Source organism: Gossypium raimondii, chromosome 4, assembly GCF_025698545.1.
Source record: "Gossypium raimondii isolate GPD5lz chromosome 4, ASM2569854v1, whole genome shotgun sequence".
Taxonomy (NCBI): domain Eukaryota; kingdom Viridiplantae; phylum Streptophyta; class Magnoliopsida; order Malvales; family Malvaceae; genus Gossypium; species Gossypium raimondii.
In genome coordinates, this window is record NC_068568.1 from 47,698,580 (window position 1) to 47,723,842 (window position 25,263).

At 31.0% G+C, this 25,263-nt stretch overlaps 2 protein-coding genes across 2 annotated transcripts; both read right to left on the minus strand.

The window, feature by feature from the left end:
- Window positions 1-155: 155 nt before the first annotated feature.
- On the minus strand, window positions 156-1,883 carry LOC105778861 (receptor-like protein EIX2). The gene has a single exon (XM_012602613.1). It carries the CDS (start codon window positions 1,881-1,883, stop codon window positions 156-158), a length of 1,728 nt encoding a protein of 575 aa, XP_012458067.1.
- Window positions 1,884-20,799: 18,916 nt separating this feature from the next.
- LOC105780584 (protein SMAX1-LIKE 3) lies at window positions 20,800-23,762 on the minus strand. The gene is made up of 3 exons (XM_012604989.2): window positions 22,384-23,762; window positions 22,071-22,275; window positions 20,800-21,967 (listed from the first exon to the last, which is right to left on the minus strand). The coding sequence occupies exons 1-3, from the start codon at window positions 23,574-23,576 to the stop codon at window positions 21,020-21,022; spliced, it is 2,346 nt and encodes a 781-aa protein (XP_012460443.1). The 5' UTR covers window positions 23,577-23,762; the 3' UTR covers window positions 20,800-21,019.
- Window positions 23,763-25,263: the final 1,501 nt, after the last annotated feature.

Below are 25,263 nucleotides of genomic sequence, written 5' to 3' on the forward strand. Positions count from 1 at the left end.
ATATTTAATTTTGTACTTATATTAACCAATTTCTAATATAAAATTCAACACTTATAAAAAATCAATACTTAATTTTTCAGCACTTAAATTTTCAGTTTACAATTTAGTAATTATGCATTATAAAAATATATATATTTACAGTATTTTACATTTACTCAAAAATGTTTGATCTTCAACTTGGTTAGGATACGGAAAATACACGCATCCCCTGAGTTGGTAAATAAAAGAGGGCAAGCTACGCATAGAAACCCACACCAAAATCCAAATTCCAGCCATATAATATACCAGTCGACTTGTTTTCTACTATCCACTTGTCCTCCTACAATGTTGCTAGCAGGGACCAGGGTCTTTGGAGTAGGTAGAGGTGGTCCATAGAGTTTAGTGCCAAGAAAACTGGATGCGCTAAAGCTTTGGAGTTGAGTACCTGTTGGGATTTGTCCAGTAAGATTGTTATAGGACAAATTCAGGTAACTCAAGAAGCTTAGCTCAGACATAGAGTCTGGGATTTTACCTGAAAGATTGTTCTCTGATAGATCGACACATTCTAAAGTCTTTATGGCACCAATGTTACTCGGAATCTTTCCAGCCAAATGATTCTTTGACAAGTTCAACGATAGCAGCCCTGTGAGCATTGTCATTTCCTCAGGGATCTCACCTGATAAATTGTTGTCTGAAAGATCCACCAATTTGATTAGTCCAAGGGTATTGCTATAATCAAGCATCGTCCCTTTCACCATAAGTGCCATATTGTCAAAAAAGCACCCCTTTGAAGTGTTATAAGATATCTTGCTGCATGAGATTTTTCTTGAGATCATTGCAGTAAGATTGTTGATGCAGCTTGGGATATTTCCTGACAGATTGTTGTGGGAGAGGTCCAGGATTTGAAGAGAAGACAGACCACAAATTTGCTTTGGTACATGACCATGAAACCTGTTTGATTGAAAGCTGATGATGATCAATTTTGAGAGCCTTTCTCCCATCCATGGTGGTATTTCTCCAGAGAGATGATTAGCAGCAAAGTCAAGAGTGAGCAATTGAGTACAATTTGTCAGCGAGTCAGGTATTTCACCCTCTAGATGGTTGTTTCGTATGTGCAAGGACTCGAGAGAAGTTAAAGCTCCCATGGAACTTGGAATTCCACCACTAAAATTGTTGTTGCACAATTCAATGGCTACCAAGCTTCTCCATTTCTCCCAACAATCTGGTATTTCTCCAGACAAGTGATTACCCTCAAGGTTGAGAACTTCCAATTTCATCTGATGCTTTTTGTGGCACAAAAACTGGGACATAGATCCGGATAAAACATTGTTAGAAAGGTCTAAAACTGTCATATTTAAGGAGATACCAGGCAATGAACCAGTGAAGTTGTTGAAACTCAAGTCTAACACAAGAGAGGCCTGATTTGTGAGCAAATCTGGGATTTTTCCCTGGAATTGATTCCCAGAGATGTTCAGATACTGAAGATGGGAAGTCAAGTTCCAAAACCAATCAGGGATTTGAGTTGGATCAAAATCATTGTTGCTTAAATCCAAGTAAGACAAATGCTTCAAATCTAGTAAAGCAGGGCTCAACTTACCGCCTAGCTTCAAACTCCCAACTTTTTTACTCCTTGATGATGCAATGGTATCATTTGAACTTCCAAGCTGAAGTTCAGTGACATGGCCAGTAACAATGTTACAAAACACTCTCACCCATTTGCAGCAATCTTCTTTTGTAGCATTCCAATCAGCTAACATGTTAGAGTGCTTGAGTTGTTGCTTAATCTTCAAAAGAGCTTGTCTCTCACTTTTAATGCAACTTGGTTGAGGGATTCCCTTGCTGAAGCTGTTGGTAAAAATGTTTAAACATAGCAACATCAAGAAGTAGATTGCAACAAAATCCATTAACTTCAACCATAATGCAACACTTGCAAATAGGCATTACAACCTACCTTTTCACTACAATTTCTCAACACCATGCAACAAAATGCAAAAAAGAGACAAAGTTTTAATAATTGATTATAATGCCTAGAAATCCTAAATTCTGTCGATATTCCACTTGAAGTTTCCATGGAACACTTTCTCTACAATTTCTCAAACAAACAAAAAGTCTAAAGGTTTTAATCTCTACAATTTCTCAACACCATGCACCCTAGATTTATCCATGGGCTGGACCACCCAACCCGAAAATCCGCTCGAAAAATTGGAGGATTTTGATAAAGATATAAGTCTAAAAAATGAGCTTGGACAAAAAAAAAAAAAGGCATGTTTAGAAAACGGATCAGGCCTAAGATAATCCTTTTTGTTCGGGCTTGACTTGACCTAGCCCGAATTTGCATATATTATTGTTGTTTTCCTACTTTTTGCCACTGTTTTTGCTACCATTTCACTATTATATTATTACTATTTTATTTTTAATATTTGGATATTGTATAACACTTGTTTTATTATTAATTTTACTACTATTTTAGAGGCATTTACTTGTTAAGTTGCACTATTATGTTGCTATTATTTATTTTAATATTTTAACGTATTTGGTGTATTATATTTTTTTAAATAAAAAAATTAATACCGACGAACTAGACTCGAATTTTAACATTTTTATCCGAACCGAGCTTGAGTAAAAAATTAGACTCATTTTCAGACAGGCTTAAATTTTTATAGAGCCCAACCCGAACCAATCCAGAAACAATTCTAATGCTACCAAACAAAAAAAAAAGGTAAAAAAAAGTTTTAATCCCATCACTGCATGTTTTTGGTTGCTTTATTTACCTTCTCCAACACCATTATCACTCACTCCCTCACTTCCATTTTGTTAATGTTCTTACCATTCCTATTTTTAACATTATAAAATATACTACGAAATCAGAGAGAAATGATAAGGTCATTTTCATTGAAAATCTTTGCCTGTCAAAATCAATAATTAATTAATAATTAATAATATTTTTATTTATTATTGATACTAGATTTGTGACCCTGCTCTCTCTGGGTTTTAAATTTTATTTAATAAATATTTTAAAAATATTAATTGGTGTTGGTTCTTTATTAGGTCCAAATTTAAGATTAAGCCCTTATATTTTAATTTTGATCTAATTTGGTCCCTCTATCTTTTTTAAGGCTTAATCACCTAACTAATCACACTGACATAATTATTTTTATCAGAATAAGTATGTTTACGGAAAAATTCACCTCAACAATTTAACTGAAATTATTAATCATGATAATTATTTGGACTAACTAAATCATTGCTTAACCGTGTATGTTTAAGGAAAATTCCACTTCAACGCTTTAATCGAAATTATTAACCATGGTAATTATTTGGACTAACTAAATCATGGTTTAATCGTCTTCTAACTAATCATACTAACACTTTTTTTTGTTGAATGACTAGGAAAAATTCAATTCACCATTTTAACTGAAATTATTAATTGTGTTAATTATTTGGAGCAACTAATTATATTATAAAAGTAGATGAAAATTTTGTGTCAAATTAAATGATAGGGACTAAATCTCCTATATGAGTATAATAAAAGGACCAAAATCACAATTTGATATTATAAAAGTTGATGAAAAATTATGTTAAATTAAATTATAGGGACTAATCTCAAATCCCGGTATAATAAAATGACCAAAACCATAATTTGATATTATAAAAGTAATAGAAAAATTATGTCAAATTAAATTATAAGGACTAAATCCCAAATCTAGATATAATAAAAGCACCAAAACCATAAATTGGCATCATATTTTTCTTCATTATTCTCTGTTTCCCCACCTTTTTTTTTTATCCCCGCCACCATTAATATTAGAGTTTTACATGGGTGAGTTGGGCCTAATAAAATTTTAGGCCCAATCGATAGGTCTAGACTCAGATTAGGTAAAAATGTTAAAATTTAAGATTGATTTGCTTGTATTAATTTTTTATTTTATTTTTTATATAATTTTTTTAAAAATATATATAACATCAAAAACATAAAACATTCAAATAAATGTTTGTGTTTCCCAACAAATTAAAAATAAATTAAAAAAGTCTTTATACTTAAATAATATTAAGATAGGTGCAACTTAACAAGCAAATGTCTCTAAAATAGTAGCAAAATTAACAATAAAACAAGAGTTATACAATATCCAAACAATAACAACAAAATAGTAACATTATAATAGTGAAATGACATCAAAACAGTGGGAAAACAACATCAAACCAATTTTTCGAACTTATATTTTTACTCAAATCCTCCCACTTTTCGAACAGATTTTCAGGCCTAATCGAATGACTCGGCCTATGGGCAAATCTACTCAATACCCTACCCAAGTGCTTAGCTACAATAAAGCATATATTTACTTTTTATATATGATAATAGATGATTATTAATATTTTATTTAAATCAAAAATGAAAGTTAAATGATAAAGATCTTTTACATCTATATCAAATTTTTTTATAAAGTATAAAAAAAAATTTAATACAACATCAACACATTATTTTATTTAAAATAATTACATAAGTTTATTTTAAAAACATCATTTATAATCAAGAAAATACAAATAATATTATTTTAAATTTAATAAAATTATTTTACACTTAAAATTTTAAATATAAAAATAGATTGAGATAAATGCTATATGCATTCTTGTACAAAATTTGCCAACATTTTGTGGATCTCACAAATAAATTCTTATATTCACCATTAAGGCTTAGGCATTTACCATTGACTAAAAAACATTTTCAATTAAAATTGTAATTTCAAATCAGTGACATGACTAGTAACATTGTTACGAAACACTCTCCCCAATGAGCTAACATGTTAGAGTATTTGTTCTGATCATATCTATTCTTTTTGACACAATGTCTAAAATTATCCATAGCCCCTCCCCAACTCATAAATAGGAAGATAATGTACTTCAATACACTCGAATTTATTTCCTCTTATATTAAAAATAATACACATGTTAATTGAGTTAAAGACTCAATCCACAACCATAACGCAACACTTACAAATAAGCATTACAAACTCCTTTTTCTCTACAATTTCTCAACACTATGCGACAAAAAAAAAGTCAAAGTTTTTATTCTCTACAATTCCTCAATACCACGCAACCAAACCACAAAAAAAGTCAAAAAGTTTTAATCTCTATAATTTCTCATGCACCCAAACAAAAAAATATTTAATATAACATCAACACATTACTTTATTTAAAATAATTACATAAATTTATTTTAAAAAAACATTATCTATAATCAAGAAAATAAAATGATATAATTATAAATTTAATATTATTTAAATTTAATAAAACTATTTTAAAATTAAAATTTTAAATATAAAAATAGATTGAAACGAAAGATATAATGAGACACATCTTAACAAAAATAGATAAGTTATAAAAAAAAAAAAAATATATAAGAAAGGATAAAATGTAAAAGCACATACTGCAGTTAACTCCATCAGTTATATATATTAATATTGAGTTAGTGTTACTAGTTAACTCGACACCTACTCAAAAATGATGATAACATCATGATAAATAATTTAATCTTTTTTTTCATTTTAATAACGTACATTTTCATTTGTTGTAATTAATTGGCTTCAAATCATACATTTGATTATTTCTTGTATGTTATTTTTAAATAAAAATTCGCATTCTAAATTTGTGGTTTAACACGTATACGCGTGTGATAGGATTTCTAATGTAAATTATATAGTACTCAATTGTTGTTGATGCATGTGACATTTTAATTACACTAGATTTTTCTCACCTGTGTTGCTAGTGAATAAATGCATTTATTTTTTATAAATTAAAATATATAATATATAATATATAACTTATTTAATGTAAGTAATATTTAAAATAAATAATACTTTTAAAAAATTAAAATAATATAGAAATTTAGAACTATATTAAAAATAAATTATAATATTAAAATAAAATAACATAAAATAAAAAAATGATAAAACAACATGCATCTATTATAATAATGATTTATGATAAGTACGAAAGATATTTATATTAAATTGAATAAATATGAAAGATATAATTTTAACACTAATTAAATGATAATTAAAAGATAAAATAAATCTCTATTTATTTGAGTTATAACTTTATTTTATCATGTTAATAAATATGAAAATAAAAGTTTACTTATAAAAATTTAGAATTTTTAAAATAATATTTTAACCTTAATTATTAGTTATTTTGACTTATTGGCAGTGAATATGCTTAAACTTTTATTTAAGTTATAACTCTATTTTAGAGTTAATAAAATTATCACAACTTATTTTTAAATAGAGTTTTAATTAATAATTTTAAATTAAATTATAAATATTTTTAAATGTCAATTTAGTAATAGGATAGAAAATAAAAATATTTTGATTGGTTCAATTTTTTAAAAAATTCATGCTTTCAATTACTTTGATGATTAATGCAAACTCCCATTTCTACTTGAATTTTTTTTAATATTAAAGCATCATTATAGGGCGTAAGTTACTTCTCGTTTCATATACTAGTTTTTGTTATCACTGTTGGCCTAAACTAGTTGATAATTGCTTAAGAAAGCAGAGTTCATAAGTGGTGACAAAACTGACAGCGGAAATAGACACTTTTGATGACACTGCGAAAAAATAACAAGAAAACAAAATATCATACATTGTTTACATAGTTTGGTTTTACTACGTCTGCGGAACCTAGTTTCATGAGATGAATCCATTATCTTCCAACTCAATAAACAAGTGACATTAGTTCTATCACAACCCGTATAGCAACCTCACTTTTGTATCCAAAAACTAGATCTCTCACATCTAAATTCTCCCTTGAAAACTTAGGTTGAAAAACCTTACAACAAATAGGTACCTAAACTAAAATGTGCTATTTAAAACTAAAGTAATATATCCCGGGCTCGGCCCGACCCAAAATATGGGCCTAAAATTTTGTCCAAGCCTTGCCCAAAAGAAAATTGCTAAGCCCAAGTGTAATACCCCCTACCCGTATTCGTCGCCGAAATAGAGTATGAGGCATTACCAGATTTTACCGAATTTTTTTTTCAAGATAGATTTATCATATTCATAAGATAATTTCATCACATACCAAAACCAAAATTTGTTAGCCATACCAATGGCTAACCATACATTCATTTCACATTAACATCTAATTTACTAGCTTATACATGCCATTGATTTCCAAAATAAAGTTCCTTTATGTACCGAGATCTCGAGATTGATAGTGTGATGTGTCTCCGACCAAATCTGACCTCCGAGCTCTTAACTCTACAAACAGGGGAAAAAGAAACAGGGTAAGCACTTTGTGCTTAGTAAGTTCATGCAATAGGAATTATACTTACCATACTTATACATCCATCATTTAATAACACAAGCACACATCCAATTCACATAAACATATACCTATCACATACAAACTCAACCTCATACAAATTCATTACAAAGATAAATGATTGATGAGCTCATCAATTCCATGATTTCCATTTCCTTGTTATTTTTCCATATTTATCCCGTTGAACTACTTGGAATTTCGATGGATTTTCAGAGGTACACCAAAGTGTACAAATTCCGGGTCTGTCAATTCATATTCATGTGCGCACATTTCCATTTCAGAGAGCACACTCCCACGAACCTCATCCTTACAGCGGGATTACCAGTCTAGGCTAAATCCCCTGTAATATAAATTCACAGAGTATTGTCGGGATTAGCAGTCCAGGCTAAATCCCCTGCAACGACAATTACTCTAATGTGCTTGGATCTGAATTACCAGTCCAGGCTAAATTCAGACCCTAATTCGGATTACCCGTCCGGGCTAAATCCATTTTCCACATATTCTTCGGGAAGGCTATATCAAGATAGGATCACCCGTCCGGGCTAGATCTTTTTTACCGTCAATTCCTTTTCAGAGATCCATCGAATTTTCCTTTCATTCAACCGGGATTTATTTCCTCTTTTCATCAAGTATATCAATACTTCATCAATTATCATACAATAAACATACAACTCTTATTCACAACAATAACAAACATTTCAAGCATTTAAGAATATAATTCAAGTTACACGAACTTACCTCGACACTTGTTCGTAACCAAAAATCTACTAATCCCGAACTTTTTCTTTTCCTCGATCTTGCTTCGTATCTGAATTTTCCGGATCTAAATAAATAAATTTAATCATTAATCTAATACATTTCATGTTCATATGTAACTTTCTCTACAATTCCATTATTATTTATAGTGCATTCAAAGCTGCCTCACTGAGTCACAGTCACTAAATTATTTATATATTGAGCTAAAGAACTTCAAATTAAGATCCGTTAATTTTCCCTGAAACTAGACTCACATATCTTCTTACCATAAAAATTTCAGAATTTTTGGTTTAGCCAATAAGTACAGTTTATTCTTTAAAGTTTCCCCTGCTTCACTGTATGACAGTTCTGACCCCTCTTCAATAAAAATTAATTATCTCACTGTACAAAATTAGGATGATGCTTCCCTTTATTTCTTCAGAAATAGACTCATTAAGGATTCTAAGCATATAAATTATAACTCATAATCATTTTTGTACAATTTTTAATGATTTTCCAAAGTCAGAACAGGGGAACCCGAATTCATTCTGACCTTGTCTCACAAAATCTATTATATCTCATGATTTACAATTCCATTGCTTACACCGTTTCTTTTATAAGAAACTAGACTCAATAAGATTTAATTTCATATTTTTATTCATCCTCTAATTCGATCTCTACAATTTTTTGTGATTTTTCAAAGTCAGAGTACTGCTGCTATCCAAAACTGTTTTAGTGCATGGTGTTAATTACCATTTTTCCCTTAAACTTTCAACAATGATAATTTCGTCCCTGCTCAATTAACCTCTCAATTGAGCTGATTTTTCTTAATCAACACTTTATTATATCACTTTAAACTACCTTATAACCTTTGGAAATAAGAATTTCAGCACTAAACTTTAATTCCAAACTTTTTCACAATTAGGTCCTACAAATCAATTTCTATTGGAATTACCTAATAAAATCATCTCATAAACAAATTAAAGCATCAATTTCATCCTATTTCCTCATAAAATTCCAGCACATATTCATATCAACTTTCAATATCATTCATAAAATCAAAAACTAATGAATTTAGTAATAGGACCTAGTTGTAAAAGTCTTAGAAACACAAAAATTACAAGAAAAAGGCAAGAATTAACTCACTTGGTGCAACCATTATGAAAAACCAGCTTGAAGAAACCCTTAGGACGTTTTTTGCTGATGGGAATGCAGAAAAATAAAGAGGAATCTAGATAATTCCACTTTAGTCCTAACTTTTAAAGCAAATTTTGTAATATTCCAATTTTACCCTTATTTCTTCAATTCTCCTGATTTTTCTCAGCGTATGCCGCCCAAAATATTTCATTTTGGGGTTATTTGTAATTTATGTCCCTCCTCATTTCACAATTGAGCTATTTAATCCCTCTAGTAACTTTTACACCTTTTTCAATTTAGTCCTTTTTACTTAATTGACTACCCAAACATTAAAATTTTCTAACGAAATTTTAATACCATATTACTAACACTTCATAAATATTTATAAAAATATTTTTGACTCGGTTTCTGAGATCAAGTCTCGATATCTTATTTTACCTAATTTCTTCAATAATTTCTTTTTCTAACTAACCGCTTAATCAAGAAAATTTTTCTATCGATATTTTCATACGATTTTTCCTATCATATCAATATTCATGCAAAAATATTAAAATAAATTTCTCTTTAAATTGGATTTATGGTTACGAAACCACTATTCCGATAATTTTGAATTTGGGCCATTACACCAAGCCCGGCCCGACCCGATCCATATTAAATTTTACAACACCAAAAAAAAATATATTTAATATATATTTGATTAAAAATTATATTTGATTAAAAATAAAAAAAATATATATTTAATATATAATTTGGGCCAGGCCGGGCTCGGGCCAAAAGAGTTTTTCCCGAGGCTCGGCCTGTTTTCTAAACGGGCATTTTTTTTTGTCCAAACCCATATTTCGGGCCTATATTTTTACCTGAACCCTCCTATTTTTCGGGTGGCCGTCGGGCCGAGCCGGGTAGCCCAACCCATGATCACATCTAACTTAAACTATACAAATTTCCCAATCTTAATACTTAAACTTTTTTTGTCACGAATGATACCTAAATATTTTTTCTCTTGAGTTGGTACTTCCATTAGTCAAACCAATAAATTTATTTAAAATAAATGTTTAACCCACAAATTGGTACCTAAATTATGCTTTTTTTCCTATTTCAATACCGAAATAATTTTTTTGTCACAAGTGGTACCTAAACAATTTTTTCCTCAAGGTGGTACCTCTATTAGTTCAACTATTAGTCAAACCGTTAAGTCTATTTTTTTAAAAATATATAACCAATTAAAAATTTTCATGTGGTAAAAAAAAAAAGAGACAAAAAGGAGTATTTTCTTTTGTATATATATATTTTGATTTTTTACTTTATATTTTTTTTGGGTTAATATATCTTTTGCCCTTGAATTTGGCCACTTGTACCTAATTGGTACCTAATTTTTTTTGGATCTAATTGGTGAACTATAGTTCCATTACACACTTTGGTATCTCAACAAAAATATCGTTAAAATATGCTAATGTGACACTAATGACCAATAGCAATGTGACATGTACAACCTCAGGTTTTGGTACGTGGAAAAAATATTTAAAAATTATTAAAATTTTTCAATTAGGGAATGAATGTAGACAGCATTTTGTCTAGATACATTTGCACATGAACAACCATTTGTCTAGATTTATTATAGAAATGTTATTTTTGGCAATTTTATATATTTTAATTTTCATAAAATATTATATTTTATTATTATGAATTTTATTATTATGAAATTAAAATTTATAAAATCTTATATTTATAAAATATACTTTTCAATAAGATTTTATAAATATATATAAAATCTTGCATTTTATAAAATATATACAATATATTTGTCAAAATATATAAAATGTATAAAACATTAGATTTTATATAATATCAAATTTTATGTATTTTTAATTTCATAATAATATTAAAATACAATAATTTATGAAAATTAAAATATAAAATTATTAAAAACATTTTAAAATGAATCTGGACAAACTTTTGTCCAGGTTCAAATGTATTTGGACAATTAATTGTCTAGGTTCATTCTAATGTCAAATAATATTTTTAATATTTTAATAAATTTATATATTTTTGAAGTTTTATAATTTTATATATTTCAATTTTCAAAACAATAATAATATAAAAATCTTACATGTTATAAAAATAATAATATATATATATAAAAGCTAAAAAGTATGTGTAGAATGAATTCGGACATCTCTAGATTCATATGAATCTAGACAACCGTTTGTCCATATTCATTCTATATGGGTAAAATAAATTATAATTTATTTATAAATTATATATATATTTAAATATTTTTGCCACTTGTTAAAATATGACGTTGCCATGTATCACCATACTATTGGTTGATAATGCCATGTATCACCATACTATTTGTTGATAATGCCATGTTAACGTATTTTAACGGTGTTACTGTTGAGGTACCAAAGTGTGTGACGGGATTGAAGTTTAGGTACTAGTTAGGTCCAAAAAAAAATTTAGATACTAGTTAGGTACAAGTAGGCAAGTTCAGGGGCAAAAGATATATTAACCCTTTCTTTTTTTTCATGCTCTCATATTGCGTTTCTTCTTCAAATGTGAACATTTTGAGTTCCATGGTTTTTGTTAAGGTTTTCAAAACGGGACCGATAGTCGAATCGATCAAATCACCAGTTCCTGGTTTAACTCATTCGTTCAATTCAATCAATTAAATTCTTAAAAAATATAAAATTAAAATTAAAAATAGAAAAAATCAATTAAACCAGTCTGTATCAGTTGACGGGTCAATTGGTTCAACCCCTATCTCTAAATCAGGACCTTGGTCGGCTAACGATCTAACTGGTTCGACTACCCAATCTAGTTCAATTTTGAAAACACTGATTTTGATCAATGAAAGAACCTTTTTGATCTCGTCAGATTGAGCAAATATGCGGTGAAGTTTGAAAATAAAATTAATCGCCAACAACTTGACCATGGAAGTATGAATTTCGAGCATTGTTGGCATTGTCAAACGTTATAAAGGAAGAAGAAATGAGAGAGAGAGAGAGAGAATGTAAAAGAAAAAAGAAATAAAAAAAATAGTCTAACAAATTTAAAAAAGAATGGATATAATAACAAAAAATGGCTTTGGCTGAAATGGTAAAGTTAAAAATTCAAATATCATAGTGCTTTGGGTTTGAATCCCATTATGCACAAATTTTTTTTCTTTCTAAATTTTATATGGAAACATAAAATTACCCTCAAAATAATATTTATTGCTTATTAAAGATGAGCGGCTTTTGGAAAATTCATCATTGAGTTGGTGATCTGGTTGAAGGTGACACAAACTCAATAAAACATTTACAAATAGTAATGGATTTTTAAAGTTTATATGATGTACCAATCTATTATTGGTTGAAAATTTTTAAACAGCTTCCACATTTTGTTGTAAAATGGGCAATGGAAGAATAGTTTGGGTACTATTTTAGGTACCAAGTTGGAAAAAAGGGTATAATTTAGGTATTAATATGTGGGTTTAACCTTTTTTTTAAATATAGACTTCACGGTTTGACTAATAAAATGCCAACTTGAAAAAGATTGTTTAGATTCCACTCTAATAAACAATTTAAGTACCAAGATGAGGGAAAATAATATAATTTTAAGTACCAATTTATGAATTAAGTTAATAATATATGTAATTCAATTTTCCTATACAAACGAATAAACAAATAATTATATTACTATAGATGAAAAGAATGTTGGCAATATTGTAAAGAAATAATTTTTTTTTGTTTTCAAAATATTTTCGATTGAGGAAAATGCTTTGGATGTTGCAGAATATTAATCCTCTGTTATTTTTGGAAACTGACTCTGTTATTTTACCATATTGCCCCTCTAGAAAACAATATAAATAGCAAACAATCTTTTCTCTAATAGTTCATCTGTTGTTTTCCGATTTCGATTCATTTGCGAGAAGAGCAATACTAATTGTATTCCACTTTCTTTATTCGGGTGTATGAATATTAAAGTACTGTATTAACCTTAGAAGGTAATTTTTACTATATGATAACACCGATGAAGACGAATTTAGCATTTTTCTAAAAAAGAAGAAGAAATTAAAAACATATGAATCAAACTTTAAATCTGATGTGGAAGCCACATAAGTTAGCAAATATTATATACGTAAATTCAATCAATTCATGAAATCCTGTGCCTAACTGAGCAAGAAAGTGAGAAAATCAAAGTTGTACTCAGAATCTTAACGCAGTGTGAACATTAAACAAATAAAAGTTGCTTTGTCCTTTAAAAAGAAAAAGAAAGAAAAGAGAAAAAGGTTGAAGACAAGAAGGAAACAATGATTGAAAGCAATATGATATGGCACACAAAATCTTGCCATTCCAGACATTCTTGTTTCTTTGACTGCTCCTTTATTATCATCCCCAACAAAACAAGTATTTAGCAGTCTTTTGAAGGATCCGAGGCAATTATTCTGTGATTATTGAGGCAATGGTGTGAGATCCGAGATTTGCTTTCCCTTACTTTCATGCAAAAATTTCACTTGCATTACAAAGTTAAAGGAAACAGCTTTATGAAATCAATACCCACCATTTTCTTCTTCTTTTTCTTCTAAAGACTGCTAAAGCTCTATTCTGTGGAAACTTTGTCTCCATGCCAATCCTTTTTTCTATCTTCAATCTTTTTTATCTTTAAATTTCTGGTTTGGGAATTGTTTAAAAAGGACTATATTGAATAATTTATAATCGAAAGGGGTTAAAATTATCATTATGCCTGTCCCTTTTAATATCAGCTACACACGCCTTTTTCGATATTATAATAATTAATAAAGATGTAATGTTGATTAGCATAAATAATTTTGTATGAGTCAAGGATTGAGGTGTGGAAGGTTGTGTTTGGTAAGGCAAATTGCCTTTGAAAAGTAAGGACATTTTGATTGCTTTTTGGGCATTGATGGGAGTGATAAGATGACCCCTTAAAAGAATACATTTAGATTTAGTGCGCTTAATGCGTTCCTTTTCTACTTTATCTTTATTTTCCCCTTTCCTCTTTATTGAAACCCATTATCAGTTTTAAGGGTTAAATGATTTATTTATTCTACTAATTGTTTTAATTTTTGTTAAATTATTTTTGAACAATTTCATTATAGGTCCTGATCATATCTGTTCATTCTGACCTAATCCATAAGTTGGACGATAATGCACTCCAACGCACCCGAATCCATGTGCTCCTGCATTGACAACAATATCTATACTCAATCGAAAATTTCTGTTAAAATTTTATCTTTTTAAGTCTCAAAAAATTCAAATTTTAATTAATAAAAGCAACTATCTTTATACCAATTAGATATGGTACTAACTAAAAGTAAATAATTCTTTAAAGCATAATTAAACATCTTTCATACGGACAAAGATCCCCCATCTTGATTGTGTGAAGCCACTATTAATTTCAAATGGGAAGATACTTAAAACAACAATACATATTATCACATTATTATTTAGTTAATAATCAAATTAAACAATTTCAGTTATGTGGGAGAAAAATATATGCAATAAATTTTGAAATCGGGTTGACGGGACACCAATTTAATTAAAATATTAAATATAATATATATAAAAAGAAAGAGAGGTGGTTTTTTTTGATAAAAGTTTCATGGAGGTCTTTGTATTAGAAGTCGGATTGAATTTTGCTCTCTCTACTAAAAGAATAGGCAAAGTAGTCCATATACGTTAGATCAAAGATCAAACTAGTCATCCTATTAAAAATTCCATCAATTTCTATTGTTTAAAATTGGCCCTCTGTACCTTAGAATGAGGTACACGAGACATGCCATGTGTAATTATTTGGTTATTCTGTCAGTAATGCAAGTTTTTTAACAGTAAAAATAAAAAATTTTGACGGAAAAGACTAGTTTTCTCTTTAATTTAAAATATAAGAACTGATTTACTATTTTTAAGTAAAAAGATAAAATCCAATTTGACTCCTATTTTGTTTTCATTGAGAGAAATATACGACTATTTTTTGTACGAGAGGTTATCTAACTAACCACTTTATGGATAAAGCTTAATCTTTTACATAATTTTGTCTCGAAATAAAACAAAATTTGTATACCACAAGTCAAATAAATTGAATTAAGCAACTTTGGTCTCCAAATATCGTAAAAGGGCTGAAGTAAATCTAAGAAGAAAAGTATCTGAATTTCAGCTTCTTTCATGTTATCTTGTGTTATAATTCACTTTATATATTCATATAAATTTTAATATATTTGTTCATATTATTTTTAAAAAAATTGTGTGTTATATTATACGTCGATAATGGCAGTAGGAGTGATCGCAAAGCAATAAGAAAGAAAAATAAGAATACGCAGATTTTACGTGGAAAAACCTTATTGGGAAAAATCACGGGTAGAGGAGGAGAAATTCGCTAATGTTGAAAAACAACAATATAAGAGGTTTTTTTGCTATGCGCAGTTTTTAAGGGTTAAACAACCCGTCTAATGGGAGAAGTATAATCCTATACGAATTCAACTTGTGCGGTGAGATCTGTTTCGCCTCCACAGATCTCCAATTTTGCCTCTCTATTTTATTTCTTTAACAAGGGAGTTGCACCTCGAACCTTTCAAATCGGATCAAACGGGATTCGGGTCACACAACTCTAACATTGTGCTCATATTATTTTGATACAGTGTATATATTTTACTAATTCCTTATGTTAATACCATGTATTTATTTGATATCTAAAACATCAAAAAAGTAAGAAAAAGGGAAAATTAAAAAGAAGAAAGTGAATTTTCCCAAAAGATTAATGTAACAATAGCTTGATAAAGTTGTTTAAAGAGAGAAAGAAAATCATGTTTGAATAGTGCCTTAAAAAGATTTAAAAAGAAGAGAGAGGAAATAAAGAAAGGTGTTAGAAATCTTGTTGAGGCTATTGAGGCAAAATGTGTTGCGAGTTGCTGAATAGCACTTGGTAGTGTCAATTGCATATTGCCACTGAAGTGGTTAAAACTTACTTTATTTGGTTTGACAATTTAATGAAGAAAATCTTTGGACCTGATTTTGTGGTGTTATATTGAAGATACTTTGGTCCATCCATGGAAACCAATTCTTGGCGTTTGAAGATTGAATTGGATTCATGTGAATCAATTAAGTCCTTGGAATGTGGAGATGTGATTGAGATAGTGTTGCTGATTTTGGAAGGCATATCTTCGAGTGATTTTATTTTGATTGTTATTGATGTAATAGCTATTTTCAATGAGTTATTTTGTATTCACTTAAATTTTATGTTAGCAAGCCAAAATTGATATATGCTTGAGGCTTGTCTAGGTTTATTAAGTGCATTCTAATTTTTTTCATTGAGGAACTATTTTTATGAGAGAGTGCAAACTGAATTGTAAGCATTGTTGAGTGTTTACTGCCTAAGTTCTCTGGGGGAGGATTTGGAGGCGAATGTTCTCTTCTTTAGATACAAAGGTGAGATCTCTATACTTGGGGAGTGATAGAGTGTGAACTACTTGTTATATTTGTGATAAAAGATAGTGAAATTACTCACTGAGTTAGGCTCTGCAAATGTAGGAAAACTGATTGCGTAAACAAACCTTGGTGTTATTTCTGTTTTGTTTGCATAGTTTTTCACAGTGCCAATTGTAGTAGTGGCCATTACAGTTTAGCACTTCCATTGCCTTTTTTATTTTAAGAAAACAAGCAACTTAAGGTAACAATAGAAGCTACAAAGTTTTACCAGCTGAGGATTAAAATAATTAAAATGTAGAATATTAAAAAAATATTAATCCTTATATTTTTTGAAAGTTGTGGATTTAGTCCCTGTGCTTTAGTTTGGTCATTTTTAGGCTATGTTTGATAAATTGAAAAAATTAAGTTTTGAAAAAATGAGAGTTGAAAAATAAGTATTGAATTTAAGTTATAAAATATGTTTGGTATTTTATTTAAAATTAAATCTTGAATATAACTAGGTTGTTTGATAAACGATAATACAATGTTAAATGAAAGAAAATAAAATAAACCATTGAATTTATTCTTTATTAAGTGATTAGCAGGTCCCTATCTACTAATAATTTTCTACAATTTTTGTAGAAAAAAATTCTATCTAGTGGTTTTCATTGTGGGTTATCAAACATATTAAAAAATTAAGTTGCTGAAAGTATTAATTTACAATTGATTGAATTTTCAACACTTTATCAAATAGGGCCTAGTCTTTGTTAAATTCATCATCAAACGGTAATTGTTAAATTCATTCAGTTAAGTTATGATATTTTTAAAATCGGACACGACAAACATATGTCACCTTATTATTTTCACATATTACTTGTTAAAATTTAGTTAATAGATTAACAACTATCACTTGCGTCAAGAATGAAATTTCAAAATTGAAAAGCATAGGGACTTAGAATGATATAGTTGGAGAATATGGGCTTAATCTATAGTTGTATGCATAGTACATGACTAGTAATTATACTAAATAAATGGATTTAACTGCTACTATTTGAGCCAAGACTAAAATTTTAAAATTCAAAAAGTACAAAGATTAAAATTGATCAATTCGAAAAGTACAGGGACTAAATTGATCAAATTAAGCACATTGATTAAATCCACAATTTTTGCAAATTACAAAGACAAATAGCAAAATGTAACCTAAAAAAATACAATTAAAATGCATTAATTTATAAAAATATATAACACATATTATTAACATATTAAAATTTATAGGTTAAAATTTTCTATTAGTTCTTGTACTTTATGAAAGTTGTGGATTTAGTCCATGTCGAATTGATCAAAACGTAACCTAAACATGTCCTTAGTCTAATCGAAATGAGCAAACCGATTGAAAGACTAATATGATGTCTATCAAGTCCAATTGAGGGAGATGCTTTGTCTTGAGTATCGAAGTGGATGACTTCCAAAAGATAGAAACATAGATGTGACTGATTGGACTGATAGTATATCGACCAAGACCCAAGAATAATAGATCCTAAATCTGTTTATGGATTTGTTCACTTGTGACATTCATAGTGTGGCATACCTAAATCCTGATTGGATGTCGAACTATGTATGCGTGACTTGTACACTTTGATGTAAGTAAAAGCCTAAGTTCGAATAGATAAGGAACTGAAAGCTAGTGTGAAGGGTGTACGACTTTTGCAGTATGTAGCGTCATTCACAATAATGAAATTCATAGCCTGAGACATGGGTAAATGATATCTTCTCATTAGCATTACATGGTTGATGAAAACTAAATGTGTTAATAAGTCATTCGTCTTTGTGATGAATGACTTAATTACTATTTGATAGTAATTTACTTTTTATGGAGGAAGATGTAATGGTTACCATCAGATAAAATAGGATCATATTGGGAGGATTGATATTATCCCAAAGAGATCAATAATATCCTATGAGGGTAACACATTTATGACAAGGTCATTGGACAAGCACTGAGTAGTTGCTTTCGTAATGGTATGTCGGTATGGGGAGCTCAGGCACAATATTTTAGTGGAATGACTTCGTGACTAAATGAGTTTATAATTAATAGGCAAAAAGCTGGAACTTAATTATAAATCATTTGAGCCTTAATTGCATATGCCAAATTAGTCACTTCACTAGCTTGTTGAAACAAAAAATGAATTGCACGTTTGAATCAAAATAAACAGAATGAATAGAAATAGAGAAATGGAAAACATTAAAAAAATGATTATGATTTTTCTCGAAATGGAGAAAAGAAATTATTTGGAAATGAATGTGGTTTTCTCAAAAAGGAAATGAAAATGAAAATGAGAAATTATTCATTTGCAAATGAAGATGAATTACTTAAAAAGATCGGAGATGAGTTTATTTTTTGAGCTATTTTAAATCCGAAAATGAAAATAAATCTTTTGATCATAGTGAATAAGTTGAATTGTGAAATATTAAATATATTTTTTCAGAAATTTTACCAGGGGTAAAGTTATCATAGTTTTATTGGAATTAAAATTGGGATGAGCAAATTATTTAATATAAATATATTAAAATTTATTTTGGGAAATAGAAAAATAGAATCGGGTTGGATTAGATTAAAAAGTACCAGGTCAAAAAGTCCAGAAAGTACTCGTAATTGGACCTGATGTGAGAGGCCCAAAAACCCTTCATGATATATAAAGGGGGCAACAACTCTAGTAAGAATACTAGGGATGTCATCCACCCTACTCCTACTCTAAGTTGGAAATTGTTTTTCTAGTTGAAACAAACCTCTACAATTCAACAAGAGTTCTACCTTCTCCCCCTATAAATAGATGGCACCTATGAGCTATTTACATAACTTTGAGAGATTGTTACTTTGTTGAAAAATAGAGAGAATTTATTCTCAACTATTAAATATATTTTTCCAAAATAATAATTTTACTGGTTTCTATTAAAGAAGAGAAAATTTTCGTGCTCACCCCAAAAGGAAAAGAAAACTTTTTCTAGTTCTGCGTTTTGATTCAATTGGTTCGAGCCCATAGTCAAAGCAATTCGTGGTTGAAAGCCAAAAAAAAAAAATCAAAGATCCACTTATCCAAAAATAGAGGTACGATTTCGGTCTAAGGTTTATTGCTATAAATAACACAAACTCGGTTAGTTTTCAAAATTTTAATTTTTTGCTGTATAAGAAAACCGTTTTCAAATTGGAATTTTTTCAACAAAATGATTGTTAGAAAAAAAACCATCTCCATGTCCTAGGCGTCGTGGTGTAATGCTTGCACGTCTTTACGCAAAACATCCATCTCTCACTGGCATGGCCTTGCATGCACTCCACAACCCTCCTCCTATACAGGCACAATGTTCTTTTTGTGGTCAAAGTGGTCTGATTGCGTCTTCCTCCTGATGTCTTCATTTTTCCTTAATAGCTTCTGGTGGTACAATTGTTGCTTCTCAAACCTAATATTTTGCTATGACATTGGCTCCTTCATCACTTGTATTTGCTCTTGTAAACTCACCAACTACTTCTGTGACGTTTCTTGTTCAGAAGGGTTAGATGTCCCTTGATCTAAAGGAAAGTTTAGATTGAAAACAATGAGGAGTACCCTATTGACCAAAATTGCCCAAGTTCTTCGGCCGGTCAGCAAATCAGCCAACAAAGAAGTCCGGTCCCTGGGGATGATTACCGGTCTCCCATCTTTCGCCACGGTTTGGAGGTAAGCCATGCAGGAGTTCCTCATTTGGGGGAGCCATTTTCAACTTTCTGATTCAACCTCAAGGCCGAAATTGTGTCCACACTCACCACACCAATTGTTAAGTGTTTATTTCTCTTTGTCTAACTAACATTACGCTGTTTGAAGGATTGGTACTTTTCCTTGCCACAAGGATCTGTTTGAAGCTTTACTTAGCTTGGATATATGTTCCTGGGAAGGTTTCGTGCTCACAAGCGATAATGAGCACCCCGATGGGCTTAATGTCGATTAGACAAAGAGAATAAACACTCAACATATCTTTTACATAAAAAAAAAATAAAATATACACATAATAAAATTTAAGCCCATACTTTCAAAGTTTTCATCATTTAAACTTAATCATTTAACCAAAGTCATTTTTATTATTTATATCAATTTTTATAAATATATTCGTCATATAATTTTATTTTTCACCCTCATAGTAGTTTTATCGTAATCTAATGTAATAAACATAAATAAATTCCCCAGAACAACAATTAACGTACATATTGATATATTAACATCATCAAAGATACATAATTATACAATAATTATAACTTAATTTGTCATTCCAATCCACCCCCACCCCTTTCACTGTATACCCACGTTAGTTTGTTTCTTTTCTATTTTTTTCCTTGTTCTATCCCTCCCCACAAAAAAAAGAAAGAAAGGAAAACAAAATAATTTGCCTCATCTATGGAATCTGTCAATTAGTCCTCAAAGCTCCTGAACTGATCTGAAAACGATTAGCTTATCAACATATTCCCGAATTCCAATATCATCACCTGCACTATAATCTTCAAGTGCAATCTTCAAATCTAGAGAGATTGATGAGTTTTTGTGCTCCATTTCTTCTGTTTCCTTAATCTCATCTTCTGTTTCATAAACCTTTGTCCTTTTTCTTGAAGAACTACCACCTCTTGACAATGCATTCAAGCTTTTGCAGCTGAAAATGATGATTGCATCTTTAACACCAACTGTTTCACCATCTGAAATGCTTATTCTCCCATTTTCAATTGCTTGTTTCATGGCTTCCATGGAACAATAATTAAGCTGTTCCATGTCTTCCATTAAGAGCACCCTGTGAGGATTCTCATTCAATGCCTCACCCAATCTCTCAACATAGTTGCTGCCCCACTTATCCCTCTTTCGTTTGTTGTTGGATTCTTCAATCAAATCTGCAGTTCTCGATGTGGAAGAGATGGTGACCATGTTGTTTTGAGAACCGAAAATGCATCTAGCCAACTCTCTGGCAATCTTCTTCTTGGCTTCATGGTCAGCTCCTAAGAACAACAACCAAGTTTCTTCTTTGGTTTCTCCCCTGTTTAACCAGCTTTTGACTTTTCTCGTCCCTGACCTGCATTCAAGTATGGTGCTAACGATTTCAGGAACCAGATCCTTGTGCCATGGAACCTTTCTCTCTAATGCACTGCATAGAATGTTCATGTTTTCAGCATTCCGAATCTTGAACTCGTTAAGGCCATCAATGTCAACCTCAGTTGCCTCACTTGAAGAAGCTGAGTTGGGGCTGGAGTTGGGGTTTGAGAGGAGGTCTGGTTTAGGATCAAATCCCAATGGGACTCCATAGCCTAATTCATCTGTGTGTTCGGATTCGGATATCCAAAACTGATGCTCTTTCTGTACATCCCGTATATTGACTGAATCCTATAGATAACAAAACATATATTAGATATTTATCACAATCACGATAAACATGATTTAATCGAAAAACGCGACCTCGACAGCAATTTAAATATATAACAGATACCTTATGATGGAGAGGGTTTATTTTGGCTTCTTGGAGCCATGAAGGCAGACTTGAACCAGAAGAGACGATTGCAGTACTGATGAAATCCTTATTTCGGAGACTGCTGCTTGCAGTGCTTTGCTCAGCTTCCTTGTCAAAGTTGAGCAATCTATGAGTTAAGGGAGTCTGGTTCTTATTTACTCCTATAGCTTCATCTACTGGCAAACTGCAAAGGAAGGAAAAAAACATGTAAAGAGAGGAGAAAAAGAGAGATAAAACAATTCATCCATGTACACTTAATATTTTTCTTAGAAGTGTTAGCTACTGGATTTACCTGTCAGCAAGATTGAGACAGAGGCTTAAGCTGCTGTCAGCTGAAATTGTAAGAGGATGAAGTTCCCAAATTGTCTCAAGAGAAGGTTGGCCTGTTTTACACTTGATGTAAGTTTGAAAACTTGAAATTCCCAAAAGAAAAAACTTCCCACTGTCTCTAATGCCACACACTAATCTCTTAATCTCCATGATAATGTGTTCCACTGGGCAATAATAGTTTCTTCTTGGCTCCCCATTGTTAGACCAAAACTCTGAAATCCATTTGAGATCACCCAAATATAAAACAACCCCTCTTCCTATATAATTCTTCACTAGGCACTTAAGCTCTACAAGTTTCTGCTCCACTTCATCTTTAGCAAGATTTCTCAATGAAAAAAGTGGAAGCTTGATAAATTGCAGATATCTTAAATCCCCAGAAACTTGGCCTTTCTCAAACTTATCCATCACCCCTTTAACGACACTCTCGGCACTGTCTACACACTCCCCTATAATCACTGTGTTTCTCCTTTTGTTCACAATTGTGTTCAAAACATTTGATATGTTTTGGTTCCTATGTTGATCTGCTGGTTTGCTTAATGAAGACCCAAACAAGAACTGAGAATTTGACACATTAGGACCAACAACTTGGGGCTTGGAAATGGGATTTTCCTTAGTAGAGGGAACTTGGGAACATATCTCTAAGGAAACTGTTTGTTCTAGTTTGGTTTTAACTTGTGGGCTGGAGAAACCAGCTTCCCTCATTACCCTACTGACACTAGGATCATCTAAAATGGAGATTATGAGATGTTGTAACTCTATTTTGAGAGCTAAAATGGGCTGTTGTTGGTTCTCAATGGTTCCTCGGCGTTGATGAGCCTGAGCTCGCTTAAAAGCGGCAACCAAGGCGTTGGAAAGGGAAGGATGATGATGATGGGGGCTTTGAGGGCCTAACAAAGGGTTAGAAGTGAATGCAGGGAGACGATTAAGTGCGACATTGAAACAAAGCTCGAGAGCTCTGAACTGAAGAGGGTGAGAGTGAGATTGAAGACAAGCTCGTCGAAGAAGGCCATTAGCGGATGCAAGCAAAGCACTTGCGACATGAAGGGGAGTGACTTGGGCGTGCCCTCGCCGTCTAGCAAGCCCAACTGATTGCTTCACCATGTTCGAAGCCTCAGCTGTTAACGTTTGCTGCACACTGCAAACTCCTGCCCTCATCTTTTCACTGTTTAAGCTAAGATCAAACAACGAAAACTTGGAAAATTTTTGGGAGTAAACTCAAAAAAATCAGAGACTTAGAGGTTCAAGCTCGGTAGGTTTCATTTGGATTGCAAGCAAAACAATGCTTGAGAGAACTATATCATTTGGTAGCAGAATAGGGCAGTGGTAATCAAGGCATATAAATATATTTGAAAAGGAGGAAGGTAATGGAGAATGTTATAAGAAGTGGGGTTTATGCTTTTCTTGTTAAGTGAGGCAAAATTTTAGTCTATGTATGTGAAAGTGGTTTGCATGTGATTTTCACCTTTGCCTTTTTTCTTTGTCTCATGATATACATAAAGCTAAAGCTACTTAGTTAAAATTAAAAGTAGGAAGCTTTAATACTCAATTTTTTTTTTCTTTTCTATATTTTTCAAGCACTATATGCTTTATTTTAGACAAATCAATGGAATAAACACTTTTGATTTTGTCTTTTGTATAATTGAATCAATAGATCAGGTTCTGCACTTTGGTGCCAACACCATTCTTCTCTTACATCATTTATGTTTTATAAATTTAAAAATCTTGGAGCAAAGAAAAGAAATGGGTGAAAAACGAGGGAAGGAAAAGAAGAGCCGACTGTGTGTCGGTTTAAAGGGAATTGGGAGCTGTAGTGTGTTACCTCTTTTTCCTTTTTATTTATTTATTTCCTTCTATTCTCTCTCTCTCTTCCTCACGAAGAGGGCTAATGCTAATTGGCGATTGATTATGAGTTCTATATCCATCACATATTCAAGTGCTTGTGTCTGACTTGATTGACATAGGTTTATTGTTACAGATTGTCTGACCCGAATCCCATCACTTGTTGAAGAAATAAATACTGTGATAAAATAATGAGATCTGTGGTGGGCTACGGCCTCGGGCCGTTGATCCGTATAGAATTGTTCCTTTTCTATTTGACTTTGATTAGAATAGGGTTTTTTAACCCTTAAATAGATGTAATCGGAACTCCTCTTGTACCATTCGTTTTTCAATATTAGTGAATTTCTCCTCCTCTGCCCGTGGTTTTCCCTCGAAAGAGTTTCATGTGAGATCTATGTGTTTTTTTTTCTTATTGCTTTGCCATCGTTCTACCGCCATTATCGACATTTATTATTATAGTTACCAATGCAGGAGGACGTGAGTTCGAGTGTGCTGAAGCGCATTATCCTCCTATTTATGGGCTGAGGAGGAGCTATGAGTAGTTCTAAACATTGTGTCAAAACTCAGAACCTATAATGAGATTGTTCAAAAAAAATTCTACTAAAAATATAAATTTAGTAGATAGTAGTGAGTAGACCTGTCCATGGGCCGGGCGGCCCGGCCCGGCCCGACGGCCCGCCCGAAATATGGGAGGGTTTGGGTAAAAATATAGGCCCGAAATATGGGCTTCGGCAAAAAACGAGGCCCGTTTAGAAAACGGGCCGGGCCTCGGGCAAGATTTTTTTGGCCGGGCCTGCCCGCCCAAAATATATTAAATATATATTTTTATTTTTAAAATATACTAGTTTTAGTTTTATTTTAAGTTACAAAATGTTAGATTTTGTTACAACAATTAATACAATTAACAATTAATAATTTGATATAATTTGATAATTTTACTAACAATTAATACAATTAACAATTAATAATTTTACTAACAAAATGTTAGTAACAATTAATAATT